General features: G+C 40.2%; 1 protein-coding gene across 1 annotated transcript; it reads left to right on the plus strand.

Annotated features, from left to right (window-relative positions):
- The first annotated feature begins 1,233 nt into the window (after positions 1-1,233).
- On the plus strand, positions 1,234-26,646 carry ZNF622 (zinc finger protein 622). The gene is made up of 7 exons (XM_067569845.1): positions 1,234-1,333; positions 6,254-6,868; positions 8,830-9,072; positions 9,897-10,059; positions 11,100-11,212; positions 23,841-23,984; positions 25,707-26,646. The coding sequence occupies exons 2-7, from the start codon at positions 6,256-6,258 to the stop codon at positions 25,832-25,834; spliced, it is 1,404 nt and encodes a 467-aa protein (XP_067425946.1). The 5' UTR covers positions 1,234-1,333; positions 6,254-6,255; the 3' UTR covers positions 25,835-26,646.
- The last annotated feature ends 283 nt before the right edge of the window (positions 26,647-26,929 follow it).

The following is a 26,929-nucleotide window of genomic DNA, read 5'->3' on the forward strand; positions in this document are numbered from 1 at the left end:
GTGGTCCCTTCAATGTTAGGGGTGACAACTTAACATAAAATTCTAACAGCTTTTATAGCCTCACACAAACAAGTCTTTATACGTCACAGTTTCCATGGTCACACATACTAAAAAAACTACTTATCTAGGAATTTTCTTAGCTCAGTATTTTCAACTTTCCTTATCCAAGCTACAAGGTCTTTCTCTGCATTCCATCCCTGCTGGTGTCTAGGTTCCATAACTATCTTGTTAACCCTTAACATTCTAAGATTTAAACTTCTGCTAGAAAGGCACTTTCAATCTCAGGCTTTTGCAGCCATTTCTATTGATCAGTTCTGATAAGAAACAGAGACCCCACCTTCTTTTCTCTTCCCAAGTCCCTCCTGCTCTATATTTACCAAACAAATATATTCTCTGTCATGACATTTCTCACCCCTTGTAGTAGATGTAGTAAACGGGACTTGCAAATGCTTTTTAAAAACTCGGGTTGTGCCCTTTGGGCTTTTTTGAGCAATGTGAGGACCCGAAACGAGCGCTGTTTTGGGCTGTGTGAGAGTTCCTCCCGCACCCCCTACACGTTTTCTCTTTTTTTATACCATGTCTGCAACAGGAGGGGCTACACTGGGGGTGAGGGGCTAAAACTCTGAATATCATCACAGCTGGACCCGATGCTAGGCGTTTCTGAGCCATGGGCTCAGCCATTGTCTTCCAGGGCAAAAAGAAAGGGTTGTAAGCAAGCTGCTGCTGCAGATGGGAATTAAGTGCAATAGTCCTGCTAGCCAGGCCCGCGCCCCCAGGCCACATCCTTCCTCCCAGCGACAGGAGCGGGTGGTCCCTGTACAAGACTGCAGGGCGTGGGCGGCTCTTGCCCACCAGCCGCCCCCTGGGGTGCATCAGGCCATGCCACGGCCCAGGGCCGCCCAGCAGCTCTCTTGGGGGAGGAGGGGCGCTGTGCTGCGCTGCGCGGCAGCCCGGGCTCCTCCGAGTGCCGGGTTCCCGCCCCGCCCCCGCCTGGCGCTAGCTAAGCCGGCCTCCCGCTCCCGCCCCAGCTTTTGCTGAGCAGCCCCGCCCGCAGCTGGCGCCGCTCCCGGCCCTGGAGACCGAGAGACCCTCCGGGCCGGCAGGGGGCGGCAGCGGCGGCCTCCTCCGTGAGAGTAGCTAGAGGCGCCTCCCTGAGTCCCCGCTGCCCGCCCCCCTTTCCCCGGCGCGTGTCACAGCGTCGCGGCGGCTAGGGGGAGGGGCGGGCCACAGCGTGGGGGCGGGGCGGTCTCTGCGGCTGCCGTAAATTGTCGCTGTCGCAGTTTGGCATCTTCGCGGCGCCACCCCCAGCCCGCAGCCGCGCGCCCCGCAGCAGGTGAGGTCGGTGCCCGCGGCGCTTTCCCTGCTTAGCCGCCGGGGCCGGGGCCGGGGCCGGAAGCCCCTGCCTAGGCTGCGTAGCTCCAGCTGCCCTCAGCCGGGCCCAGCCCTTCGGGTCCGCGGCCCGGGGAGCTACGCAGCCAGGCCGACTTGCCGGGGGCTTTCCACAGGGTGCGTCGTGGGGCTCTTCTCCCTTCCCCCCCCCCCGGCAGACCCCGCCCCGCCCCGCGCACGTGTCCCGGCAGGCGCGCGGAGACACCTGGGGACAGCCCGGGCCGTGGGTCACTGCGGAGGGTAAATGATCGCGGATGGGTTAATTGGCCAGCCGGCCACGAAATTAACCCTGTCAGCCCTGCCTTTCATGCGCTCTGTGCTGCGGTGATCTACTACTGTAGGGCTTACGTTTAAGGAAACGTCCAGACCTCATTCCTGGCTTACTAGGCTTAATCCACTTCATACCTGCATTGTATGTTTCTCCACAGATGAGTAACTTTTTATATTAAATTCAACTCGTATCGTTCGAGGCTGCAGATTTAAAACCTGTTTTATGAGCATCCTTTCGTCTGTGAGAGGCGATGGAAATTGCAGCCTGTGATGTAGGTGGTTTGCAATGTCTCATGGGACTAAATAGTCCAATCTGAGATTTGCATTATCTGGTAGTTATTACACATGTGTGTGTCTTGGTTGGGAGCTGCTTGCTTCCTCCAAGCTCTTTTCTTTTCAAGCTGTAGGAGCCAGTTCCTTTCATGGTTTTTGATGCCCGGATGGAGATGATGGTGCCACTTGTTATGATCACTTGCAAAGGTTTCCCATCGGTCAAAATCCATTCCAAATTCCTTCATCTCTCACTTGCAGAAGTCTTTATAGAGAAGCTTGGGACATCCTGTTTTTGTTCCCTCTGACAGCTCCTCAGATAGTATGAGCTTAGGTATGCATCCATCTTCCAACCTGCCCAGTCATTGCATTCATCTTTACTTAAACAGGGCTGTCACACTTGGTACATTTGCCCTTTGAAGAACTTCTGCATTGGTAACTTTATCTTGTCATTTGATGTTGAGTATATGGCGTAAGCAGTGTAAATGGAAACTGTTTAACCTTTTCTCCTGATGAGCATAAATTGTCCATGTTTCCCCACTGAAGATGCAAGCTTGATACATTAGCATTTTGGTCTTGATGGTAAGCTTTGATGGTAAGTCTCATGCTCTTTTAGTTAGTCTACTAAATGTGGTGCAGTCTTTCCAATACGAACACTTTTCATCCGGTGAGAGGCTGATAGTCACTGTAGAACCTAAATAGCCAAACTTTTAAACTACTTCTAGCTAGTTTGCATTAAGGTGATTAAAGGATCTTGTGGAACTCCCTGTCTTACTACAACTGTTTTCTTAATTCTGATGGTGAAAGCAAATGTCTGACAAGGACTTGAAAGGCGGTCCATGATTTCTTGTAGATGCTCTTCATCGTGGGCTATAAGGGCAGCAGCAGCAGTGAATAGAAGTTCCCTGATGAGCACTTTTTTTACTTTAGTCTTTGCCTTAAGTCGTGAGAGATTGAAGAGTTGCCCATCCGATCTTGTGTGGGGATACATTTCATCTTTTATGGCCTTAAACGCACAGTTCAGGAGTACTGAGAAGGAGATTCCAAAGAGCGTAGGGGCAAGAACACATCCTTCCATTGCTCTACTTTTCATCACAAAGCTGTCCGAAATAGACCCGTCAAACTGGACATTTGCTGTCATGTTGTGAAAGGAACGTTGTATAAGACTTAACAAGGTTGATGGACATCCTATTTTTTATAGTATTGCAAATAGACCTGCTCTGCTGATTGTGTCAAATGCCTTGGTTAGGTCCACAAAGGCAGTATATAATGATACGTTTTGCTCCCTGCACTTTTTCTTGAAATTGACATAGAGAAAATATCACGCATGTCTTGTGTCACCTCATCCTCATTCCAGCATTTAAGTAGTAACGGATAAAGATATGGTAGTAGGCATCCCAACGGAACTTCTTAAGTGCAGGAAAGCCATCTTTTCCAGGAGCCTTGCCACTTGATAGCAAATGAATGGCCTTCCTTAGCTCTTCTACAGTGGGCTCCACATCTAGCTCAGGCATGACTTGTAGACTTGGTATTTGATCCAGTGATTCACTGGTGTTTTTCCTTTTTTGTGCAGATAGCTCTGAATAATGTTCAACCGAACGAGACACTGCTTACTTCTATCTGTAATAATTTTGCCACTTTGTGATTTAAGAGGGGCAACCTTATTGACTGTGGGGCCTAGAACTTTTTTCAGGCCATCATACGTGACTTTGGGATTTCCCGTATCTGCTGCTGTTTGTATTTCTTCACAGAGCTTGGCCTAGTAATGACTTGCACAGTGTCTACTTGCTCACTGTACCTTGGTTTTTGCATGTTGAAGTCTCACTTTGGTACTCTCCATTGGCTTATAGGATTCCATATAGGCTGTGTTCTTAATGTTAATAAAAGATAATAGTTCCATTTAATTTTCTTCAAACCAATCCTTGTTTGATGATCTCTTCCCCCAAAGTGTAGCTAAAGCTTGTTTCATGGATTATAACTCAGTTATACCGTCTTCTGATTTAAAGCCACCAACAAGATAATGTAAAGTGAAGGCAGAAATTGATTTCTCAAACCATTTTTGTCTGGGTATTATAGTTCCTAAGTTATGTAACAAAAGTTCTTATATTATACTAACTTCTGTTTAGTAGCTGGTAGTCTAACGCTAGTCTGTTGATTTGGCCTCATGTTTAAGTAGCAGAAATCGGGTGTAGTAGAGGACCAACAGCAAACAAGTTAATTCTTCCTAAAATTAGATGGAAAAAATCTGTTCCTGGACTCCTAAAGTTCAGCTACATTTAAATTTTTCCCCCTCAACATGCAGACATGAGAGAGAGGGAGACCATAACTTAATTTTTTTAAGGTTAAAATTATGGATGAACGTAAACATCTATAATAGAAGTGCTGCCATAGCAGCATGTGGAAATTAGTCTCTTTTATTTTATACCTTTGAACAGCCTGAGTGATTCCTTTGGTGAGTTAGCAGATGTACATTTTTTTTTTTTTTTTTTTTTTGGTGTTTCTGGATTCTCTTATGTGTAATTTTATTTTTGGAATTGGTCAAAGAGAAGAATCTAGCAACATTCTGGTTTTGCCATATGACTAATAACCAGCTAACAAATACCTAAATAATATATATATATATATATATATATATATATATATATATATATATATATATATATATATATATATAATATGTCATAAACCTCTGTCTAAATTAAAATGCAGTAGGTGCTGCTTAGATGGTTTGTAGTGCTGACATTTTTTCCTTTCAGGTAACACATGCTGCTGAATAGAAACAGGTTCTCATGTCAATTTACAACAGTTAAATGCACACTTGAATTAGAAAGCAGGAAGTGCCGTCAGTCCTGACAAACAAAACATAACTATTTAAGTGAACATAGACATTTCACAGTGAAGAATAATTTATTTTTTCTTTTCAATTATTATGTTATGTATAATAATTTGCTGGTTTATTTTTGTACTGCTTATAAATGACCATTTTTCATGTTTTCTCTTGTGTGTACATGTTTTTTGCCCATTTACAGATAAGAGATACAGCAAAAGCAAATGTTGGCTTCCAAGAGGAAATGTCAATTCTAAAATGTATTTGTCCTCTGGCTAAAATCTGCACCTTTAAGCTCATCCTAGTATTTGCGGGGGGGAGGGTTTAATGTTAATTTCTGCCTGTGGATACACTGGGAGGGATTGCAGTTTTTGTATGTTGTTTGGAACTTGTTTTTGGTTTTTTTTTTTTTTTTTTTTTTCTTCGTACTGTAGGCTTCTTCCCATGGCTTGAATCCATGCTTTCCTTAGATTAGACATATCTATAAACAGGCAGGGTGGGTTTGATATAAATTTGTGACCACCTTCTTCTTTTTAATTGTTACCACCATAGCGTTTAGCAGCCCAACTCATAGACCAGGACAATGTGCTGGGTGCTGTACAAATACAGCACAAAGACAGGCCATACCCCAGAGAGCTTTAATCCCTTATGGTTTGAAAGTGACTCCATCAACATTGCAATAACTCAAATTAAAGAACAGTTAAAGATGATTTTAGGCATTGTTGCTATGTATCTGTGTTACGATACCCAGCAATTTTGGGTCAAGAGGAGGGCCTCGTTATGCTAGGTTCTCGACAAACATACAATAAAATAGAGTCCCTCATTCTCTCTGCGAATGTTGGTTGCTTTATAGTCACATTTTCCTATTTAGCTCTCACCTGTTGCTATTTGGGAGACTCTCACATACAAATTGGGGAAACTGACTGGTCCTAGAGGGTAAAAAGTGTCATTGATTGTATACAAGGCTGAAAACCTACTGAAAACTTTCTCAATCTCTTTCCCATTGTTGTAATCTTAGTAATTTCTTGTGACAATAGAGGGTTTAAAAAAATCAAACCAGAAGTATTTTTTCTTTAAATTGATCGTGTCCCTTTTTTTTAAGACTGAAGGATTGTATCCTACTGACTAGAAACTTCAGGAGTTTGCTTTTGGTGAAAAGGGGAGAGAGCTATAAATGCCTCTCTTTGGAGCAGGGGCCATCCTTTTGCTTTCTGTGTGTGTACTTGGCCTAGCACAACTGGTGTCCCTATCCATGATGAAGGCTTCTAGGTGCTACAATAATACAGATAATAAATAGCTGACTAACTTTATAACTTCATTTCATCCCTTCCAGTGTCTAACACAATATTCTTTATCCACATTTCATAAACTTTACTAACACACCTGCACCAACAGAAATGTGCAATAGATCAGACAGGGAGGGACTTGACACTAGCTTGTTTTTCATGTCTCCCCTCACATTTTGATCCTTTTTTTTGACATTTCTTTTCTTCCTAGTAATGGCTTCTTATACGTGCATGTCTTGCCGTGTGGCTTTTAAGGATGCTGACATTCAGCGTGCCCACTACAAAACTGACTGGCATAGATACAATCTAAAACGGAAAGTTGCCGACATGCCACCTGTCACCGCCGAGAATTTCCAAGAGAGAGTCCTAGCACAGAGAGCAGTGACAGAAGAGCAGAACAAAGTCACTGCCACCTATTGCACAGCTTGCAGCAAGAGGTTCTCAACCTTCAATGCCTATGAGAATCATTTGAAATCCAGGAAGCACCTAGAACTTGAAAAAAAAGCTGTCCAGGCTGTCAGCAAGAAGGTAGAAACCTTAAATGAGAAGAACTTAGAAAAGGGGCTGGCCCAGGAGAGTCTAAACAAAGATGCAATGAATACAGCTATTCAGCAAGCCATCAAGGCCCAGCCATCCTTGTCTCCAAAGAAGATACCATTGCTTCTAAGTGATACAAGCAGCTCTCCACCTTCTCTGCTCTGTGACAAATTACCTCCGGCAGAACGATTAGAAAAACCTCCAAGGCTACAGTGGTTTGAACAGCAGGCAAGGAAGTTGGCGAAACAGGATGCAGAGGATGAGGAGGAAGATGAGGATATGGAAGAAGGTAAGAGAACCAGCAAGTGGTAAAATGGTGGCTCTGGCTAAACAAAGTTGGTGGTTGGTTTTGGGTAGAAGCCCCATGTTGTAATTTCTTTTTTTAAATAACATTTCTCCAGGCAGGAAAACATTCTTTTTGTCAGTTTGTGAGACTTTTTATTTTTAAACACTGTGTAATTTTGTGATGTATATTTTGATATATAATATCTAGTATTTTAAAGCTGCACATTTCTGTATCATGGAAGAACAAAAAAGACATTTTTGTTCCTTGTGATTGCGGACTCCAGTCTGTGGTGGGTAAGAGAGAATCACTAAACGTTGCAGACAGCCAGTCACGCAAAATAGTCTTAACAATTCCATGGGGGGAGGTTTTTTAATAATGAAAGTTCACGTAGAAGAGGATCCCATCCAAAAATATTTGGCATGGAAAGGGAAGAAAGATTAAAATCTAGCAAGGTTTGTGGCTAGCCTCTCATTCATCACTTTTTTCTTTTTAAAGATGAACTGAAGTTTTCTAGTTACGATCATGTCCATCAAAAGCAATGCAGGGAGCGGCACTTCTTAGCCTAATGCTCCATTCTGATACAGCAGATGTATGCTGAAGTAATTCCATTGATGTCAGTGGGGAATCAGGCCCCTTATATGTTAGATGTTACATGTTGTCAGCTGTTGTAGTGTCAACCCGTGTTTCTGTACTCTATTTTAAGCCTTGTCTACACTGCAAAGAGAAGTTGACCTATGTTGCATCAACTTACAGCCAGAGCATTAATTACTGCAGTGGCTGATGTACACAATACCCTCCTTGGGTTGGTGGTGTGCATCCTCGCCAGGAGCACTGACTACATTGATATAAGCCCTACACCTCTCGTTGAGGTGGTTTTATTATGCTGGCATAGCACGGAAGTTACATTGGCAGGAGGAGCATTTCAGTATGAACATCTCCACTGTTTTGTCAACAAACACTGACTTTTTTGTTGACAAAACTCTGTGGTGTAGATCAGGCCTTAGAAGATATGTAAAGAAGAAACCAACATTAAACTACTTTGCATTAATATATATTGTAGCACTACGTCTCAGAGGGTTTCTGAGAGTTCATTTTACCTTTTTAAAGATTTGATCAGGAATGTTTTCTACTGGTGCTGTTTACTCTGTGTATGGTGAAAGGATTAGAGAGTAAGAAAGGATTACGGTCTCTGATATCCTGGGACCAATGCAGCTATAACAGCACTGCAAACAAAGGTGAAAGGATTGTCCGGTCAGGCTTTTGACACTAGAAACAAATATCTGATAGTAAATTTATTAGGTCACTGGTTCAAATCCCATCCAGGTTGATAATTAACAATAGTTACCATCTGAGAACTGCTTAATGACCCATGTAAAAGGAAAAACGAGAGTCCTGTAGCACTTTAAAGACTAACAAATTTCTGCAGGCATAAGCTTTCGTGGGCTGCAACCCACTTTGTCAATGCATGAAATAGAAATCACAGGTGTGTCTGTCTGTCTGTCTAAAAAATAGACACACATCCAAGGGTAAAAAACAACATGGGAAGGGCAAGTGCTAACAAAGTCCATTCAGTTAGAGTAGATGAGGCCTATTCGCAACCATTGATTAAAAGGTGAGAATGTGTGAACAGTGACAATTACTTCTTGTAATGAGATAACCATTCCAAGTCCCTATTCAGTTCGGTTTGGTCAATGTACATGGCAGAGGGACATTGCTGGCACATGATGGCATATATTACATTAGTAGACGTGCAGGTGTATGAGTCTTTATGGTGTGGCTGATGTGCTTCGGACCTGTGATGGTGTCACTAGAGTTGATATGCGGGCAGAGTTGGCAGCGGGGTTTGTTGCAGGGATCGGTTCCTGGTTTATTGTTCTTGTTGTGTGGTGTACGAATTACGCTTGTTTGCATGGGGGAAAAAAAGATGATGTAAATAAACTTAGTGTTTTAATTTGCACCAAAAGGTTGGGAGGATGTAGATTCTGATGAAGTTGGAGAGTCTGAAGATGAGCAGATGGAAAGTGCAATGGATGAAGACAAGAAACCGATAGCTGCTGCTGGTGCAGTACCTCTCACAGACTGCTTGTTTTGTCCTCACCATTCAAGCTCTCTCATGAAAAATGTGGCCCACATGACAAAAGCCCATAGTTTCTTTATTCCAGATATAGAATACCTCGTGGATCTCAGGGGACTGATTACTTACTTGGGTAAGTATGACTCTTCTCCCCCTTCCCCCCCCCCCCCAAAAAACAAACAAACAAACAAACAAACAAAAAACTTTTGTTGCAGTAAAGTCTCTAGGATTTGAGTTATGACCTCAGAGTCACATGGTATTAATGACTTTCATTGAGTCGCGTCTATGACTTAATTTTAGTAGATATAGGAATAATCTAGTGTATCATGCCTCATCTATCTAGTTCAGTATACTATCTCTGACAGTAGCCAGTTTCAGATGCTTCAAGGAAAGGTATAAGAACCCTGCACTGGACAGCTTTTGGATAATCTGCCCCCATATTAGGCCTTAACCTGATCTCTAATAGTTAAAGATTGGTTTAAACTATGCAGCATGAGGTTTATGCACAAAATCTTAAGTTCTAAAATATTTACACTAGTGCCTATATTTTGGACCCATCTCTCCAAGTGAATGATGATGAAAATATTTGCCAGTCTATAACAGTTATGACAAAGCAATTCCTCTGCAAATGGAATGTTTGCTATAATCACGTTAATAATAATTTAATATTAATCTATCCTCCCTAACGCGCTCGATACAGGAAGTGACTTTGGAATGAGCAAGGAAATGCATAAAGAAAACCTTATTTTATAGCATTTGATAGTGAGTTTTTACCCAACGTGCGTGTAATACCTCTGTTCTGTCATTTGAATTATTCTTTAAACACATAGTAAGTTGCTTATCTTGTGACTTGGATCTCCCATCTGCAAGTGGAGATTGATCATTGAATTGCATGTAAACCGAAAATATACTCACCTCTTCCCCCCCCCCCCCTTTCTCCTTTCCCACCCCCCACAGGAGAGAAAATTGGTGTTGGGAAAATCTGCCTGTGGTGCAATGAGAAAGGGAAATCCTTCTACTCAACAGAAGCAGTGCAGGCTCATATGAATGACAAAAGCCACTGCAAGCTCTTCACAGATGGGGATGCTGCCTTGGAATTTGCAGACTTCTATGATTTTAGGTAGGGAAAATTTTCTTCTATGCCACATAGTTGAAAGAATAGAGGAGAAGTGTTCAAACAAAAAAGTGGGTTTTATGTTGTGGACCTTCTATGAACTAGACCTGTTTCCAACATTTACACTTAAGATCCTAGCAGTTCTGGAGAAATCAACTCACCAGTCAGAACCTGTCTTGAGGGCAAAGGTACTATGCACTTCTTAAGGGGGGAAAAAAAAACAGACACACAGACCCCCACCTTAAGCTTTTGCTTTAATAATAATATATCAAGCAACCCTTCCAAGTAAACAAGTGCATAATGGTGTGTTGTTTGTTAGGCTTTTGGTTTTTGGGTTTTTTTTTTTTTTTTTTAAATGAAATGTTAAACCTGTTAGCATACTGTTCCATCCACATGCTGGTTTTCTTTCTGTACGTTCTCCAGTGCTTTATCCAGTTCAGTTCTCAGTGCATCAGCAAAGACCTCTAGGTTTTACAGGAATCTAATGAGCTTCTTATAGCTTTAATATCTATGCTCCATTTTTTTTCAGTGTAGCCGCTTAAAAGGCGGAGGGGAGAACTCTGAATTCTGCTGTCTGCATGGTGGGGTGGTTTTTTGTTTTTTTTTAAATGTTGCAGCAGCCAATAAGAGGATATGGTTTTGGTCTGCTCTTAATCTGCAAGCATGAATTAAAAGTTTTGTTAAACTGTATGCATTTTTATCACAACAATGTCAACTGTGGCGGGCTATACAGCAGAGTTTCCCACAGTGTAGTATTTGGAGCACTCACTAGAGCTAATTGGTCACATGGCTGTGGGCTTTTCAATATAAATTGCATTTGTCTGTTGCAACACTGATGCTGTGTAATTGAATTGGGAGCAGGAGGAGAGATGCTCCATGACAACTGTCTATATTAAAATGTGGTGAAAAAGTTTGGGAACCCTGATATAGGTGGAGCCTATCAATGTTCTGAGATTTAACAGATTTAAAGTATACCTGCTCTATATAGGACAGGTCTGAGATGGAACTGCTGCTTGTGTAATTTAGCTGCTGCTGCTGTTCCACAGGAGCAGTTACCCTGATCATAGGGAAGGGGAGGATGCAGTAATGTCTGGAGAGCTCCCAGCAGTGAAAAATTTAGAATATGATGACGAAAGTATGGAGTTGATCCTCCCTTCAGGTAAGTATAATACTTTTGATATACAGTATTTATCTTCTAATTTGCTGTAGTTTAAATTATTGCTTGCAAAGAGAGAGATTGTCATGTGAAATTCCCTTTCATGTCATGAACCAGTTTGCCATTCACTTGTCCTTCATCTGCTTTGATCTCAAATCCTGTTGTTCCAGTTTTCAAAGACTTATTCCCATTGTTTCCATTTAAAAAATATACTTATTCTATTAACTCAAATTAAAAGACCAACAAGTGTTATACATTTCATCATTCTCCTGCATTGGTGTGTGTGTTTAGGCATCACTTCCTCTTATTTACCGTTGATTAACTTTATGCATTTAAGAATATATGTATTTCATTACAATACATTATATGGAGAATAAGTTTTTCCATGTAGTTCCATGCAGTGTAACCTGGTCATAGGTAACTAATTCTGACAACCTCTAGCCATGATTTATTCATATAATTTCCTTAAACACCACACATTGTTCTTTGTGTATTAATTTCTACACTATAAGTATGATGCTTTGCAACAGTGTATGGTTCCATGCACACAGATCCCTTTGCATATTGGTTAATATCAGTGCATCCCCTGTATCGTGTTGTCATATGCACTGTGAAAACGGGAAAAGAGATCTCTTACTCCAGTCATAGTTATAATAGTCTAGTGTGTATTACCTGAAACAGTAGTAGGTTTAAAAAAAATGCAGTTAGAAGAGTGAATAAATTGATGTGTCCCTTTAAAGGTAATCTTGTGTTTGTACTTTTTTGTTTGTTTTTATGATTTATTACAACTTATGGTGGATAAAGATGGAATGAAAAGCAGCTGTGGTGCAACAAGGGAGGCTGTTTGTTTTTTAAAACCTCAAAAATATCAGGAAAATTGCTTTTTGTATTCTCTTATTTTTGCTGAAGGACTCCTTGAAGGACCAGAGAACCAAAATAGGAGCTTTCTCAGCCTTCCTATGGAAGGGTGGATGTTGAATCTTTAACAAAAAGAGAGCTTTCCCCTTAAGCTACTGAGCAAAAGGGACCCCATCTTAAAAATAACATTGGGAGCAACTAAGCCTAAAATGACTAGAACTGAAAGTTTAGTGGAGAAGCTGTCTCTTCTGTTTCTCTTTGTTTGACTGCATTTTGGGGGAGACTTTCAATGGGAGATCAGTGCCAAACTACCCTTTATTCCTCTTTCTCCTTTGAGTAACAGCCAGTCTCATAGTTTCTCTCATATGGTCAGTTTCGCTTTTTGTATGCTGCAGGTCTTCCACAGAAACATACAGGAGAAACATTTGATGCTTAAAAAAAGTGATTTGTAAAACCACACATTTCCAAAGAGACTGAAGTGCAGGTTTTGTACTTGGAACTACTTTCTAACTATTTACACTGACTGGATTTAACAGGTGTTACAACACATGACTATGGTGTCTAAGAATCTATAAATTTGTGTTTTCATTCTTCTATGAAGACTTTTATGAAAAAAATCCCATTCTCTCTAGGTAATGTCAAACATATACCATACCAAACCAGACCTGATCTTTATGATTTAAAAAAAAAAAACACTTGTTGAGCTGCCTTTCTTTATCACGAAGAAGCAAAAAAAAAAAGTACGAATGTTTTGGTTTATAGTTCTGGTCCCCTTTAACTTTTGTGGATGAAAAACTTTTTGGAAAATACTGGTGCATAAAGGGGAAAACTGATGATTTTCTCACTAGCTGCTCTAGTGACTGTCCAATGATTATACAGTATTACTGTTTCATTGCTAAATTTATCAATGATGGGAAACCATTGGGGCACTATAGTGCTTTTAAATCTTTTATTTTTTATTCTACAATGTGTAAATAGGCAGTCAGTCATTCCCTCTAAAGATTCAAGTGTTTATTAAATGTTACTGTGATAAAGTTGTTTTAATCAGTCACCATTTCAATGCATGGACAGGCTAATACAGCAGCACTCAAAAGTTCATTTTTTCCAGCCATCTATGTTCCTTTCAGTGATGTAGAACTTGTATTTCTAGAGTAGATTTGCTTGGTGTGAAATTAGGTCATCTAGCATATTTGCTAAACTGCCAGTTTAATATTAAAGGCAGGATACTTTTTAAATTATGATCTAATGATCAGACTTGTAGATATTTAGGCTTGTAATTTGAAAGATATGTGCATGGAACAATGGAGCATGTAAAAGCCACTTAGGGAGACTGGAATGATAAAAAATACACTTCCAGGAAAGGTGGATTGATTTAAATGATTGATTTTAGTCTTATGCATTTGCACTCTTCAGTTATTTTTTTCTAAAGAAAGGTTGCTTATTATTTATTGATAACCATTAAAATTATATTTGCAACTAAATATAGCATTTATGCCTAATTTTGTACATTTGTTCTAACCCAGAGGATGCACTGTAGCAATTCACTTATGTAGGCAAGTATATTACTTAATATACATTGATTTGGCTGCTTACGTTTTATGTTTGAAAATGGTGAATGATTGTCGTCTCTTTGGATTAATTTTTTCCTTGGGATTTGTGCTAGTTTGGATGGAAGTTTGAATTCAATTAAAAAGGCACCAAACCTGGAAACCCAGCATTTTAAAAATGAAACTGCCTTCAATGTGCTGGGGAAACGTGTTTTATCAAAATACGTTTTGCATTTAAAACTGATTTATTTGAAGAAAGGAAGTATTCTCAGTAGTTAGTGTATTGAACTGATTTGTTTCTGGCCGCCATGGCCTTCAAGATTTTAGGACTATTATCTCAGCCTATCGCATCTTTCCTGCTTTTTCAAATTTGAATGAACTGCTTATTGAACTGAACTAGTAGAATAAACTGAAATGAAGTGCAGAAAATATTCTCTGCACCTGCAGAAGAGGCTACTGCTTTCAGAAGCCATTTTAGTCTTTAACAAACACGCTAGTTCCAGCTGCTTAGCCAGCGACTGCCACCAGTTCAGTAGTTTGATTTTTCTTTAAAACTTCAGCAGCAAACATGTACTGATTGAGTATTTTAATAGGTTGTAATAATTTCACATTTAAATACATTTAAAAAAAATAAACCTATGTAGTTTAAACTGAAAAAACAATTCTTATTTTTTATCCATCCAGCTTTTACCTCTGTTTAGAAAATTACTAGATCTCGTAGTTGTGATGACAGAAAATAGTTAAATGAGTTGTAGAACCATATGGGCTAAGTCAGAGTACATCCTAACAGAGTACTGTTGAAATAGAAAATCTAAACCACATCACTCTCTAGTCTAGGGCTTTGCTTCCTTGTAGCTGTAATTAACATATGATGTATCTGATCAGTGCTAGTAACAACAAAGTAAAATCAGTATTCACTCATTTGGTGCCATTGGCTTGTCATGTCAGTAAGGATAAGTCTATTTCACCTGAAAATATAAAAGCTGTCATCAAAATTAGATAATTGTTAGCACCATTAGGGTTTGAAATTCGCTATTGACAAACAGGAAAATATTTGTTCCCTTGTCAAAAGTGCTCATTTTTGTGGAATTAAGCGTTTTGGCTGCAGAGTCCATTTTTTTTTCTTTATTATGCCTCTCATTGGGTAATGTTTGCAATTCCCATTTTTTGTTTATGTATCAGCTCCAAAGGGGTTCACAAAGCAGTAACTGAGGATCTCAAGGGAATTTAGAGTTTTGGCCTTCAGTGCTTCAAGCTATTGTGTGGTTAGAGCCCTGGGTCTCCATAGAGGCACATGCAGCAGCCTGCAGGATTGGGGCTATATTTTGCCATGAAATTACTTTTCCTGTTTTCACTACTTAGGATAATCTACCAAACTATCAATTTGTTTTTAAAAAAGGGAGAAAAAAAATGGGTGGGGAGGGAAATAAGACTTATTCCAGAGATGGACTACGGCTTTATCCCTCAAATGTCATGGATACTGTTCATAACTAACAAAAGTTACCCTACCAGTCTTCATGTTCTGGTTTGGCAGTAAAAATATAATTAGACAATCCCTTCTGTACTCCTCAACTGTAAAAAATACGATGTTAATCCACTGCCTGGCAATTTGACCAGTTCTAAGCACAGTTCCATGTAAACATAAATCCTCCATGCATATGATGCTCATCTTGATGTTGGGCCTTATTTTTCTGACTCTGCACAGCTCAGATTGATCATCTCCATTGTTTTGCAAGGAGTAGAGGACCCTACTGAACTTGTATCGTTTTGGCTTTCTAACTGAGATGCTCTAGTTCAGCCAGAAGTTATTGGGCTTGATGCAGGAATTACTAGGTGAAGTTCTTTGGCCTGTATTCTCATAGACTTTAAGGTCAGAAGGGACTATTATGATGATCTAGTCTGACCTCCTGTACAACACAGGCTACAGAACTTCACCCACTCACTCCTGTAATAGACCCCAACCTAAGACTGAGTTATTGAAGTCATTAAATAATGATTTAAAGTTTTCAAGCTTCAGAGAATCCACCAGCAAGGGACCCATGCCCCATGCTGCAGAAGAAGGCGAAAAACCCCCATGGCCTTTGCCAATCTGCCCTGGGGGAAAATTCCTTTCTGACCCCAAATATGGTAATCAGTTAAACCCTGAGCATTTGGGCAAGACTCACCAGCCAGACACCCAGAAAGAATTATCTGTAGTAACTCAGAACCCACCCCATCTAAAGTCCCATCACAGGCCATTGGGGATATTTACTTCTAGTAGTCAAAGATCAGTCAATTGCCAAAGTAGGCTATCCCATCATACCATCCCCTCCATAAACTTATCAAGCCCAGTCTTGAAGCCAGCTAGGTTTTTTTTGCCCCTACTGCTCCCCTTGAAATGCTGTTCCAGAACTTCACTCCCCTGATGGTTGGAAATATTTATCTAATGTAAAGTCTCAACTTCCTGATGGCCAGTTCATATCCATTTGTTCTTGTGTCCACATTGGTGCTGAACTTAAATAATTCCTCTCCTTCCCTGGTATTTATCCCTCTGATGTATTTATAGAGATCAATCATATCTCCCTCAGTCTTCTTTTGCTTAGGCTAAGCAAACCAAGCTCTCTGTCTCCTCTCATAAGGCAGGTTTTCCATTCCTCAGGTCATCCTAGTAGCCCTTCTCTGCACCTGGTCCAGTTTGAATTAATCTTTCTTAAAAATGGGAGACCAGAACTGCGTATGGTATTCCAGATGAGGTCTGACCAACACCTTGTATAACAATGTTAACATCTCCCTATCTCTACTGGAAATACTTCACCTCATTCATCCTAGGACTGCATTAGCTTTTTTCATGGCCACATCACATTGGCGGCTCGTAGTCATACTGTGGTCAACCAATATGATCAGGTCCTTCTCTTCCTCTGTCACTTCCAACTGATGCATCCCAGCTTATAGCAAAAGTTCTTGTTGTTTGTCCCTAAATGCATGACCTTGCACTTTCCACTATTAAATTTCATCCTATTTCTATTACTCCAGTTTACAAAGTTATCCAGATCTTCTTGTATGATATCCCGGTCTTTCTCTGTATTAGCAATACCTTCCAACTTTGCGTCATCCGCAAACTTTATTAGCACACTCCCACTTTTTGTGCCAAGGTCTTAATAAAAATGTTAAATAAGATTGGTCCCAAGACTGATCCCTGAGGAACTCCCCTAGTAACCTCCCTCCAGCCTGACAGGTCATCTTTCAGTATGACCCATTGTAGTCTCCCCTTTAACCAGTTCCTTATCCATCTTTCGATTTTCATATTAATTCCCATATTTTCCAATTTAACTAATTCTTCATGTGGATCCATATCAAATGTCTTACTGAAATCTAGGTAAATTAGATCCACTGCATTCCCTTTGTCTAAAAAATCTTATCTTCTCAAAGGAGGAGATCAGGTTGGTCTGGCATGACCTACCTTTTGTAAAACCATGTTGTATTTTGTCCCAATTACCGTTAACCTCAATGTCCTTAACTACTTTCTCTTTAAAATTTCTTCCAAACCTTGCATACTACTGAGATCAAACTAACAGGCCTGTAATTACCTAGATCACTTTTTTCCCTTTCTTAAAAATAGGAACTATGTTAGCAATTATTCAGTCATCCGGTATCAGCAAGATAAAGAAGTATGGGTTGGATGAATGGACTATAAAATGGATAGAGAACTGGCTAGAGCATAGGGCTCAACGAGTAGTGATCAATGGCTCCATGTCTAGCTGGCAACCGGTCACAAGCGGAGTTCCCCAGGGGTCGGTCCTGGGTCCGGTTTTGTTCAACATCTTTATTAATGATCTGGAGGATGGGGTAGATTGCACCCTCAGCAAGTTTGTGGACGACACTAAGCTGGGGGGGAGTGGTAGATACCCTGCAAGGTAGGGATAGGAGACAGAGTGACCTAAACAAACTGGAGGATTGGGCCAAAAGAAATCTAATGAGGTTCAACAAAGAAAAGTGCAGAGTCCTCCACTTAGGAAGGAAGAATCCCATGCACAGCTATAGACTGGGGACCGATGAGCTGGGCAGCAGCTCTGCAGAAAAGGACCTGGGGGTAACAGTGGATAAAAAGCTGGATATGAGTCAGCAGTGTGCCCTGGTTGTCAAGAAGGTTAATAGCATATTGGGCTGCATTAGGAGGGGCATTGCCAGCAGGTCACGGGAAGTGATTATTCCCCTCTATTCGGCGTTGGTGAGGCCGCATTTAGAATATTGTGTCCAGTTTTGGGCCCCCCACTACAAAAAGGATGTGGACAAGTTGGAGAGAGTCCAGCGGAGGGCAACCAAAATGATTAGGGGGCTGGAGCACAGGACTTATGAGGAGAGGCTGAGGGAACTGGGCTTGTTTAGTCTGCAAAAGAGAAGAGTGAGGGGGGATTTGATAGCGGCCTTTAACTACCTGAAAGGGGGTTCCACGGAGGATGGGGCTAGGCTGTTCTCAGTGGTGGCAGATGACAGGACAAGGAGCAACGGTCTCAAGTTGCAGGGCGGGAGGTCTAGGTTGGACATTAGGAAAAAGTTTTTTACTAGGAGGGTGGTGAAGCACTGGAATGGGTTACCTAGGGAGGTGGTTAGAATCTCCATCCTTAGAGGTTTTTAAGCTGTGGCTTGATAAAGCCCTGGTTGGGATGATATAGTTGAGGTTAGTCCTGCTTTGAGCAGGGGCTTGGACTAGATGACCTCCTGAGGTCCCTTCCAACTCTAATATTTTATGATTCTATAACCTGTGAGTTTACAAATTTATTAAAAACCCTTGCTAATGGGCTCACAATTTCATGTGCCAGTTCCTTTAATATCCTTGGATGGAGATGATCCATGCCCCCCGATTTTGTACTATTAAGCAGTTCGAGTTTGCCTTCTACCTTGAATGTGGTAATTTCTACCTCCATAGTCTCACTCCCATTAGCCCCCCCCCCCCCTCCAAAACCTCCCGCCACTATCTCTAAGATCTTCATTAGCCCCATTAAAAATTGAAGCAAAGTATTTGTTTCGATATTGGGCCATGCCTAGATTATCCTTAACCTCCCCCACATCCTCAGTTTTTAGCAGTCCTGCTTCCTCTTTCTTTGTTTTCTTCCTATTTATATGGCTTATAGAACCTTTTACTATTGGTTTTAATTCCCTTTGCAAGGTCCAACTCGACTTAGCTTTTGGCATTTCTCACTTTGTCTAGAGGTAGCTTTCCTTGCTGATCCTTCCCATCTTCTACTCCTTGTAGGTGTTCTGATTTCTCTTAATCACCTGTCTGAGATGCTTGCTCATCCAGCTGGGTCTACAACTCTTGCCTGTTAATTTTTTCCCTTTCCTTGGGATGTAGGATTCAGATAGTTGCTGCAACTTTGACTTAAAGTAATTCCAAGCCTCCTCTGCCTTTAGAGCCATGAGTTCTTCATTTCAGTCCACTTCCCTAACTAATTCCCTTAATTTATTGAAGTAAGCCCTTTTGAAATCAAAGACCCTAGTCACAGATCTATTTTTGTTTGTCCTTCTATTTAGTTTAAACTGAATTAGCTCATGGTCATTCAAACCAAGGTTGTCCCTCACAACCAGCTCTTCTATGAGGTCCTCGCTACTCACCAATACCAAATCTAAAATGACATCTCCTCTTGTTGGTTCAGCAACTATTTGGTGAAGAAATCTGTCAGCTATTACATCCAGGAAAATCTGAGCCATATTTTTATTACCAGCACTAATCTTCTGAGCTATATCTGAGAAATTTAAATCACCTATAATCACACAGCCCATGAAAGCTTATGCCTGCAGAAATTCAATTTATTTGTCTTTAAAGTGCTACAGAACTCTCGTTGTTTTTACCATAATCACACAGTTCCCAGTAGTATTTACTTTATTAAAAACATTAAGGAGGTCTTTTTCCATACCCAAATCAGTCTGTAACACACCCCAAGCACTATCCCAGGGGAAGCTCTAGTATCTTTCTTCCACAGTGTGTGTGGTTTTTTTGTTTGTTTGTTTGTTTTTTGCCCAGACAGATGCTGTCTTATCAATTCCATCACTTCTAATTTCTTTACAGTCTACTTCATCATTGATGCTACTCCACCACCTTTGCCTTTATTTCTGTCTTTCCTAAACAGCACACATCCATCAATACCTGTACTCCAGCTATGACTACTATTCCACCATGTTTGTTATCCCTATAATAATCTGGTTTTACTTTCTGCACCAGTAGCTCTAGTTCCTCATTTTGTTACCCAGGCTTCTCGCATTGATGTACAAACATCTTAAGTTTTTGCTGTTTGACTTCACTCCAGGGGGATTGATTTAAATCAAGGCAATTTAATCATCATTTAAATCACCAAGAGAAAATCATTTATTTAAATCCAGTTTCCCACTGATACTACTTCACCTATTTCTTAAACAATGGTGCAAATCTGATCACTAAAACATGTTAATTTACAACTCAGTACAGCATTTTACAGCATGTAGGAGGGTGTACTTTGTGTAATTTTTAAATAACTTGATTTTCATTAATTTTAGGAAATAGTACATAAGTCCGTTCCCAGTGTCAAGCTGCAGATGCAGCAGCAGTACATTAGGAATGATGATTAAATCACACACACAAACACAACAGCGCTTATATTTCATTAAACTAAATCTTAAATGTTACATGTTTCACATTTGCAATTACAGCAGTCTCCTGAGTTGCTGGCTGACGGCTGTCCTTTAAACTTTTTTTTTAATTTTCAAATTTTATTAACAGACAAGTCATCACAACACTAATCGTACGCTGTCCTTAAAACTTTTACAGCTAGCTCTCATCTTCCCCACTCCCACCATCATTTTTATTCATAGACTGAGACAGAAATGAGTTTTCCTGCTTTTTCAACTCCCAGTCGATTTCTTAGCTTTGCATGAATAATACAAAATGATAAAAATATTCTCTCCATGCCTGCAGAGTAAGCTACTGCTGTGAAAAGCTGGCTTAGCAACTGAAGGAACTCTGTTCCAAGGTGCCTGGCTAATGATTTCCACCAATTCAGGGGAGTGATTTTTTTTTTTCAAAACATCAGTAAATGTGTACTGTTTAAATGGTTCGGCTTCAGCCCTGAAATTTATTATGACTGGCATAACTGAGGAGTGATTTTGAGATGCCCATGCCATGGCAGCATTGTCTTCTTCAGAAGTTAGGCATCTAGGGATCAAGAATGTTCTCAAGAAAATGAGGTGGAATTAGTGCTTGATCCATTTGCTTCTTTATTGCCTGCAGTTTAACTTCCTGGTGAGGTGTTTCTTTCTTCAGTGTCTCTTGAAGTGCCTTCCAAATTTTGACAGCATCAGCAATTCAGCAACAGTTTCTCTGAAGTTTTGTTTAAGGCTATGGATAGAGGCTTCAGCATACAGAGCATATTCCTCTTTAATCCAATCTTAAATACTTTGGATGAGACACTTCCATTTATTACTGTTTTCTTCAGAGTTTTATGAGAATAGGCCAGTTCTTAATAAATTGTTCAAAACAATCAAGCTCAGAATTCCATCGAACATTTGAGGGAGAATTAGTTTGGATCTTTCTGTTCTCTTCAGTGAAGCTGAAGCAAAATGGTTGTTACAGAAGTATTCTGTGACTTCAACAACGTTTTCTTTTATTCCTGGAGAAGACGTACTTAAGTCTTTGGCTAAAAGATGCATTAAATAGGCACTGCAGTGCCTCCTTCCATTTCTAAGTATTTTCTCATCTTTGCCACATTTGCAGCATTGTCTGTGACAAAACTGCGCACGTGACAGTTGAATTTTTGTTCAGTTTGTTACAGCTTTCACTGCCACTTCTTTTAAATATTCTGTTGTGTGGGCATTTCCCGATCTATCTATTGTTTCTGAAAGATATGCAACCCAGTCTTCTATTGTCACAGAGGCACGTATTACTGGATCATTGTGTACATTGCTCCACCCATTAAGGCTTAAACTGGCAAGTTTCCCCTCAGTATTTCTTGCACACTGTTCAAGTTCCTTCTCCTACAGTGTATCTAGCAACCTTTCATCAGTGTTTGCTCTACCAGGTGTAGTGTGGCCTGGTCGTAAGGACTCAACCATATCAATGAAGAAGTGTTCATTCTTAACAATGCAAAAAGGAGAATTTATGGCACAAATGAACCGAGCAATCTTTTCATCTATGGTGTCTTGTTGGTATTTGCTGGTCCTTACTACAAACTTACCCATGGTGATGTTTTTACTGGATGATTGAAATCTTTTGCTTGCTACTGATACTTTTGTTGTCTAGAATATGTTTAGTTGCAGCACTGCTGCTAAAAATACCAACAGATGACTCTGAAGTTGTTGCAGATAGACAGTCACAGTCAGTCTCTTATGCTTAAATGGAATCCTGAAACAAAATTCAAAAACAATTTTGAGCAGTCGTTCTTCTCAGTTCTCCTTACTTTATTATTCAGTTACTCATTTACATTTTTTTCAGCAAGGATGCAGATCCAGTTCCAAATTACCAAGAAAGCTAAGACTGACTGCACTTAGAGTGTACTTAATTTTGGAGTAAACCCCATATAACTCACTGTATAGGATGGGGTTCCCTTGGGAAAGCTGAGTTAAGCTAAGCTGAAGTAAAATAGGGAATAGACTTATGATATCACCATTATGGTCTGTGGCCATGATCTTTCAAAATAAGAGGCATGTATTCTAATGTAATATAAAATAAGAAAATGACACCCAGTGGCAACTGAAGATTTCTCTTACTGCAGCTTTCTGTACTGTATACTTGGGTGATAGAGTCTAAACCTAGTTAACCAATTAAACAAGCCATAAGGATTAGCTAAAACTTTTTTTTCTAGCAACAGCCAACATAGCAAATAGCTTGAGAATTTACTTGTTAAATCACACTTATGCTAAAAGGCATTGAGTATCTTGAAGAATGATATTGCAAAGTAAATTATTTAAGTTACTAACCAGTTGATCCACATTGTTCTTCAGACATCCACATCTTCATCCACATCATTTTCTCCCAATAAGCAGTTTTCATTATGATGTTTCATTCTTGAAACTAGGATCTGCATCTCCTTCTTGCACTGCTTACACTTGACACATTTTTCCTTTTTTACCTAGAGAAGGAATTTCTTCAAAATATTCCCAGATAGGGTCTCTTATGCCCAGAAGCCATGACCGTTTTTCTGTGGCAAAAGTGTGGGGGAATATAGGAAGCTGTGTGCGTACTGAATAATGTCTTCCCTCTTTCTTTCCAGTCCACTCCACTGTTCCTTTCTACTCTGCCTCTGTCCTTTGTCTCTCTGTCCTTAAGACAGTATACTTACTCCTCTGCCTTGCTTGGCCCACCTCTACCACCACATAAGCACAGAACAACAACAGTCCTATCCAGCCTGTTTCTTTGCATATGTGACTTTAATCTGCTGAGAAACAAACTGAAAGCCCAGAACTTTCAAGAAGCAAGAGCTGGTAGTTAGGCTGGAGGGACTAGAGCCATTAATTCATTTTTATGAGACTGTAAGTATAGGTTTAGCATGTTTTTGTGATGAGATTTAATTGTAACTTATTTTTTTAAATGAGAGAAATTTAGTATTTTTTTTTTAAATTGATTTTTATCTACCCTGCTTCACTCACATGCCTTACACAATTTGTCACAGTCATTCTACTATCAGTATCACCTATTAAACTGATATCTACACCACCCTTCCTTTTAATGTCCATTCTTCTATCCACTGCTATATCCTTTCCTATTTCATTTTCCTCCTGCTCAGTGTTAAAATCAGGCGTGGAGATTACCTGGGCATCTCACAAGCTTCTCCCCCAAAATCCTAGTTTAAAGATCTCTTGCTGAATTGTGCCAACATCCATCCTGGAAGTCTATTTCCTTTCCTTTTTTTTTTTAGACTAGCTGATCACAAAGGTTTCTTCTGGCGTTAAAAAGCTAGCTCAAATCCTTGCAACAGAACTGACAATCAGCCTTTGGCTCCATTTCCTGCCTTCAATTAAATTTTCCTACAGGCTTATAATTCTTAGCCATCCTTTAGTTGAGATGCTGGGCTTTTTCTGCCTTTTCCATCTTCAGCATGTGGCGCACTATAGAAGCGGCTACATTAGTCACTTTCTATCATAATCCTAAAACATCAGACCCTTTTAAAAGGCACTCCTCAACATGATTACTTTCCAGAGGCACTTGGCTGATTAGTTTGCTTCAAAAGCTGCTTCAATGTGCTTGACTTATAACTGTAAAATATTCTCTTGTGTTACAGGTGCCAGGGTTGGTCATCGTTCTTTGATGAGGTACTACAAGCAGCAGTTTGGTCTGTCAAGAGCAGTGGCTGTTGCTAAAAATAAGAAGGCAGTGGGCAGGGTGTTGCAGCAGTACAGAGCCTTGGGCTGGACAAGCAGTACAGGTAGGTGACAAACTTAAATTCTTTAAACTCTCTTTCAAGCCTGTATTCTTGGAGAGGGATGGGTCTCACCGCCTGGCTTCCAGCAGAGCCCAACCATCTATTCAGCTATTTTTAGTGCTGTACCATGAGTCTGAGGCTGTCAGCTCAGGCTCTGAGGCTTGCCGCCACTTGCTCTGTAGGTACACCCTTAGAGCAGTCTCCTTGTACTAGCATTTACGTGGTTGAATTCTGTCTGTACAACTACTGCTTGGGGCTGCCAGAGTCAGTGCTTCACTTCCTGGCAAAGAGCAGAATCACTGTTGCAAGGAAAAACTAAATTTCTGGTAGGTGAAGATGGAGGAGAAGAGCATAGCTCCGTCACTGGTCCATGGCAAAGTTTGACTGTGTCTCCTGCACCGTATCAGACTCCTGTTCTAGTCTTCTTTATTTCTGGCACATAAGCACAATACAGTATAGAGATTTGCTATTCCATTCCAGTTTTGAAATCCCAATTTTTCTGAGGTGGCATACACACAAACTGATCATATTCACTCTGCTTCTTGTAGCAAGAAGTGCATCTGTGTACAAGCCCAAAACTTCCATTATAGTAGGGCAATGTGAAGTTATGAGGGATGAATCTATGCTAACATACAGAATCAATAAAGGAGAGCTTGGCTTTTTAGAACTAAATGTTGTATAGTCTGTTTCTGTCGGCTAAAATGAAATCCTGTTCCCAATTATTACATATTCTCCCTTAATTTGTATTGTATTGTTCTTCTCTTCACTCCTGCACTACTGCATCTATACATGACGTATTCTATGTAGTTTAAATGTTTTGTCTGAACTGTGCTATGCACAAGCCTATTGTGTAAGTGTAAAGTATGGCAGAATACTCCACAGGTGATTGATCTCAGATAGGAATAAAAATATTGTACTGACCACAAAGTAAGGCAGTCATCCTGAATGTGCAAAGTTCGATGGTTAATAGTTTGTCTTTGCCAGAGACGGTTGTCTGGCTTGTCAATGTGTGTGGCACTCTTTACTTTACCTGTCAATGCTAGCGTCTCCTATTCTTGCCATTTAATATGGTACCACGTGACCCTAGCATAAGGTGTTGATTGGCAGTCCCAATCAAAACCGTTCACGTTTTGGACATTTGCAATGAACAATCTCCAAATGAAGAATTATTGGGCAAATAATTTTTTTAAAGGAAAGTAAGATTTGTTTGAAGAGAGAGGCAAAAATTTCAAGCTATTCAATTAATTTAGCTGGCTACAGATCTGAAACACCATTCAGAAAAACTCCCCCCCACCTCCCCAAGTTACTTAGACCTTGATCCTCTCATGAGCTCTGTGCAAGCAAACCCTTGTCCCATGTAGAGCTTATTGAAGGATCAAACCCCTTAGGTCTTGTTTACATGGGGAAGTTGCATCAGAAGAAGGTAAAATGTGAATTTAAACTGATGGTTATAGTGTTATAAGCCCCTTGGACATTTATTCCAGCATGAGGCCTCTTTGCAGCTTAGTTTACATTGCTTGGGAAGAGGTTAAAAGCTAAAATGAAAAAAGCCACTCTTATTCCAGAATAAGTGTCTACACAGAAGGTTATAACAGCATAACTATTATTACTGTGATTATAGTGGTGTAACTGGTAAAACTTGCTTTGTAGGCAAGGGCTTGTAGTTTAAATCACTTTGCAGTCTTGCAAGCTACTAACTTTTCACCCTTGTCCCCTTTACAAAAGGAGCAGCCCTGGCACGAGAACGTGACATGCAGTATCTACAGAGGATGAAGTCTAAATGGATGCTGAAGACGGGAATGAGCAACAATGCTACAAAGCAGATGCATTTCCGGATGCAAGTCAGATTTTGAGCTGTACAGAGTCCTGTGAAGAGCTCTTATATTCTAACTGTTGGCCTATCAAATTGAAGTGTCTTAAATAAAGTATGTGTTATAAGTTAGTCATGTCAGTATAGCATGTGCATTTTACTAGTGTCTATCAGTAGGTTTTGGTTCAACAGCTGACTTTTGAGTGCCTTAACTGAATTACAGAAAAGTGAGAAGATTCTGATTATCCGCCTAAGAGTGCCGAAGTGCTGGAGGGCTGTGCTTCAGCCCTTCTGGATCAGTGTAGAAAATCTTCTTTTGTATGAAGTAAGAGAGCACTTATGGCTACATTCATGAAAGTTACACACTTCCTTTATATCATACACTCTTGTAAAAGGCACATAGAGGGGAGTGCTAAACCCATTCAGTGAGTCAATTAAAGGAGAGCTTCGCAGGATAAGCACATACCTGTCACTTCATGTGCTGGCACATCTGTTCAGTTGATGGTGAAATTTCAGTACCAGTAGTTTGAAGTAATAGTTGACCTAAGAAGAAATGGTTATTTTTTAGCTGAAACCGTAATTCCAGGATTTCAGCTACTGCTTTGTCAAATTCATCATGCTGTGTTCTGTTAGCAAACACAACCGTCTCCTAAAAAACTAACAACATTACAATACAGCTCTTTGGATTTAACAAATGTAATGTATTCAAAACCATAAATTTGTATGCAAGACTTTATTAAAATTAAAGAATATGTTTAAGGTATTGGTAGCACCTCCACTTTCCTTCTGAATTGTTAAAAAGACTGGTGAAAGGTTCTTTTTTAATAAAGAACATAAAAATATCACTGCACAAAACACAGACCATATAATCTTCTCTAGAAAGACATCCTCCTAACCTAGGCTCTGTCTAATAAAACCTCTTTGTTGTAAGTGGCAACAAGGCATGTGTTTTATGGAATCACTCTTCCCTCTCTATATGCTTAATTTAATGTCTGACTTGTCAGAAATCATAAGTATGCTGTTGGTGTCACGCCACAGTTGAGAGAGTTTGCTCTAGGAAGAGTATGTACATGTCTGAGAGGGGAAGAAATATGAATGCATCATGGTGGTGCACAGTATTGCTACATGACTGAAAATG

The sequence above is a fragment of the Emydura macquarii genome, unplaced genomic scaffold, assembly GCF_026122565.2.
Source record: "Emydura macquarii macquarii isolate MOO-44397 ecotype Brisbane River unplaced genomic scaffold, CSIRO-AGI_Emac_v2 contig_320, whole genome shotgun sequence".
In the NCBI taxonomy this organism is placed as follows: Eukaryota; Metazoa; Chordata; order Testudines; family Chelidae; genus Emydura; species Emydura macquarii.

Excerpts from the sequence above, each read along its gene's own strand:
- ZNF622 (XM_067569845.1), top strand. The coding sequence starts at position 6,256 with ATGGCTTCTTATACGTGCATGTCTTGCCGTGTGGCTTTTAAGGATGCT. Across the intron at positions 9,073-9,896 it reads GGGACTGATTACTTACTTGG|GAGAGAAAATTGGTGTTGGG; the intron begins GTAAGTATGACT and ends CACCCCCCACAG. Across the intron at positions 23,985-25,706 it reads GGGCTGGACAAGCAGTACAG|GAGCAGCCCTGGCACGAGAA; the intron begins GTAGGTGACAAA and ends CCTTTACAAAAG.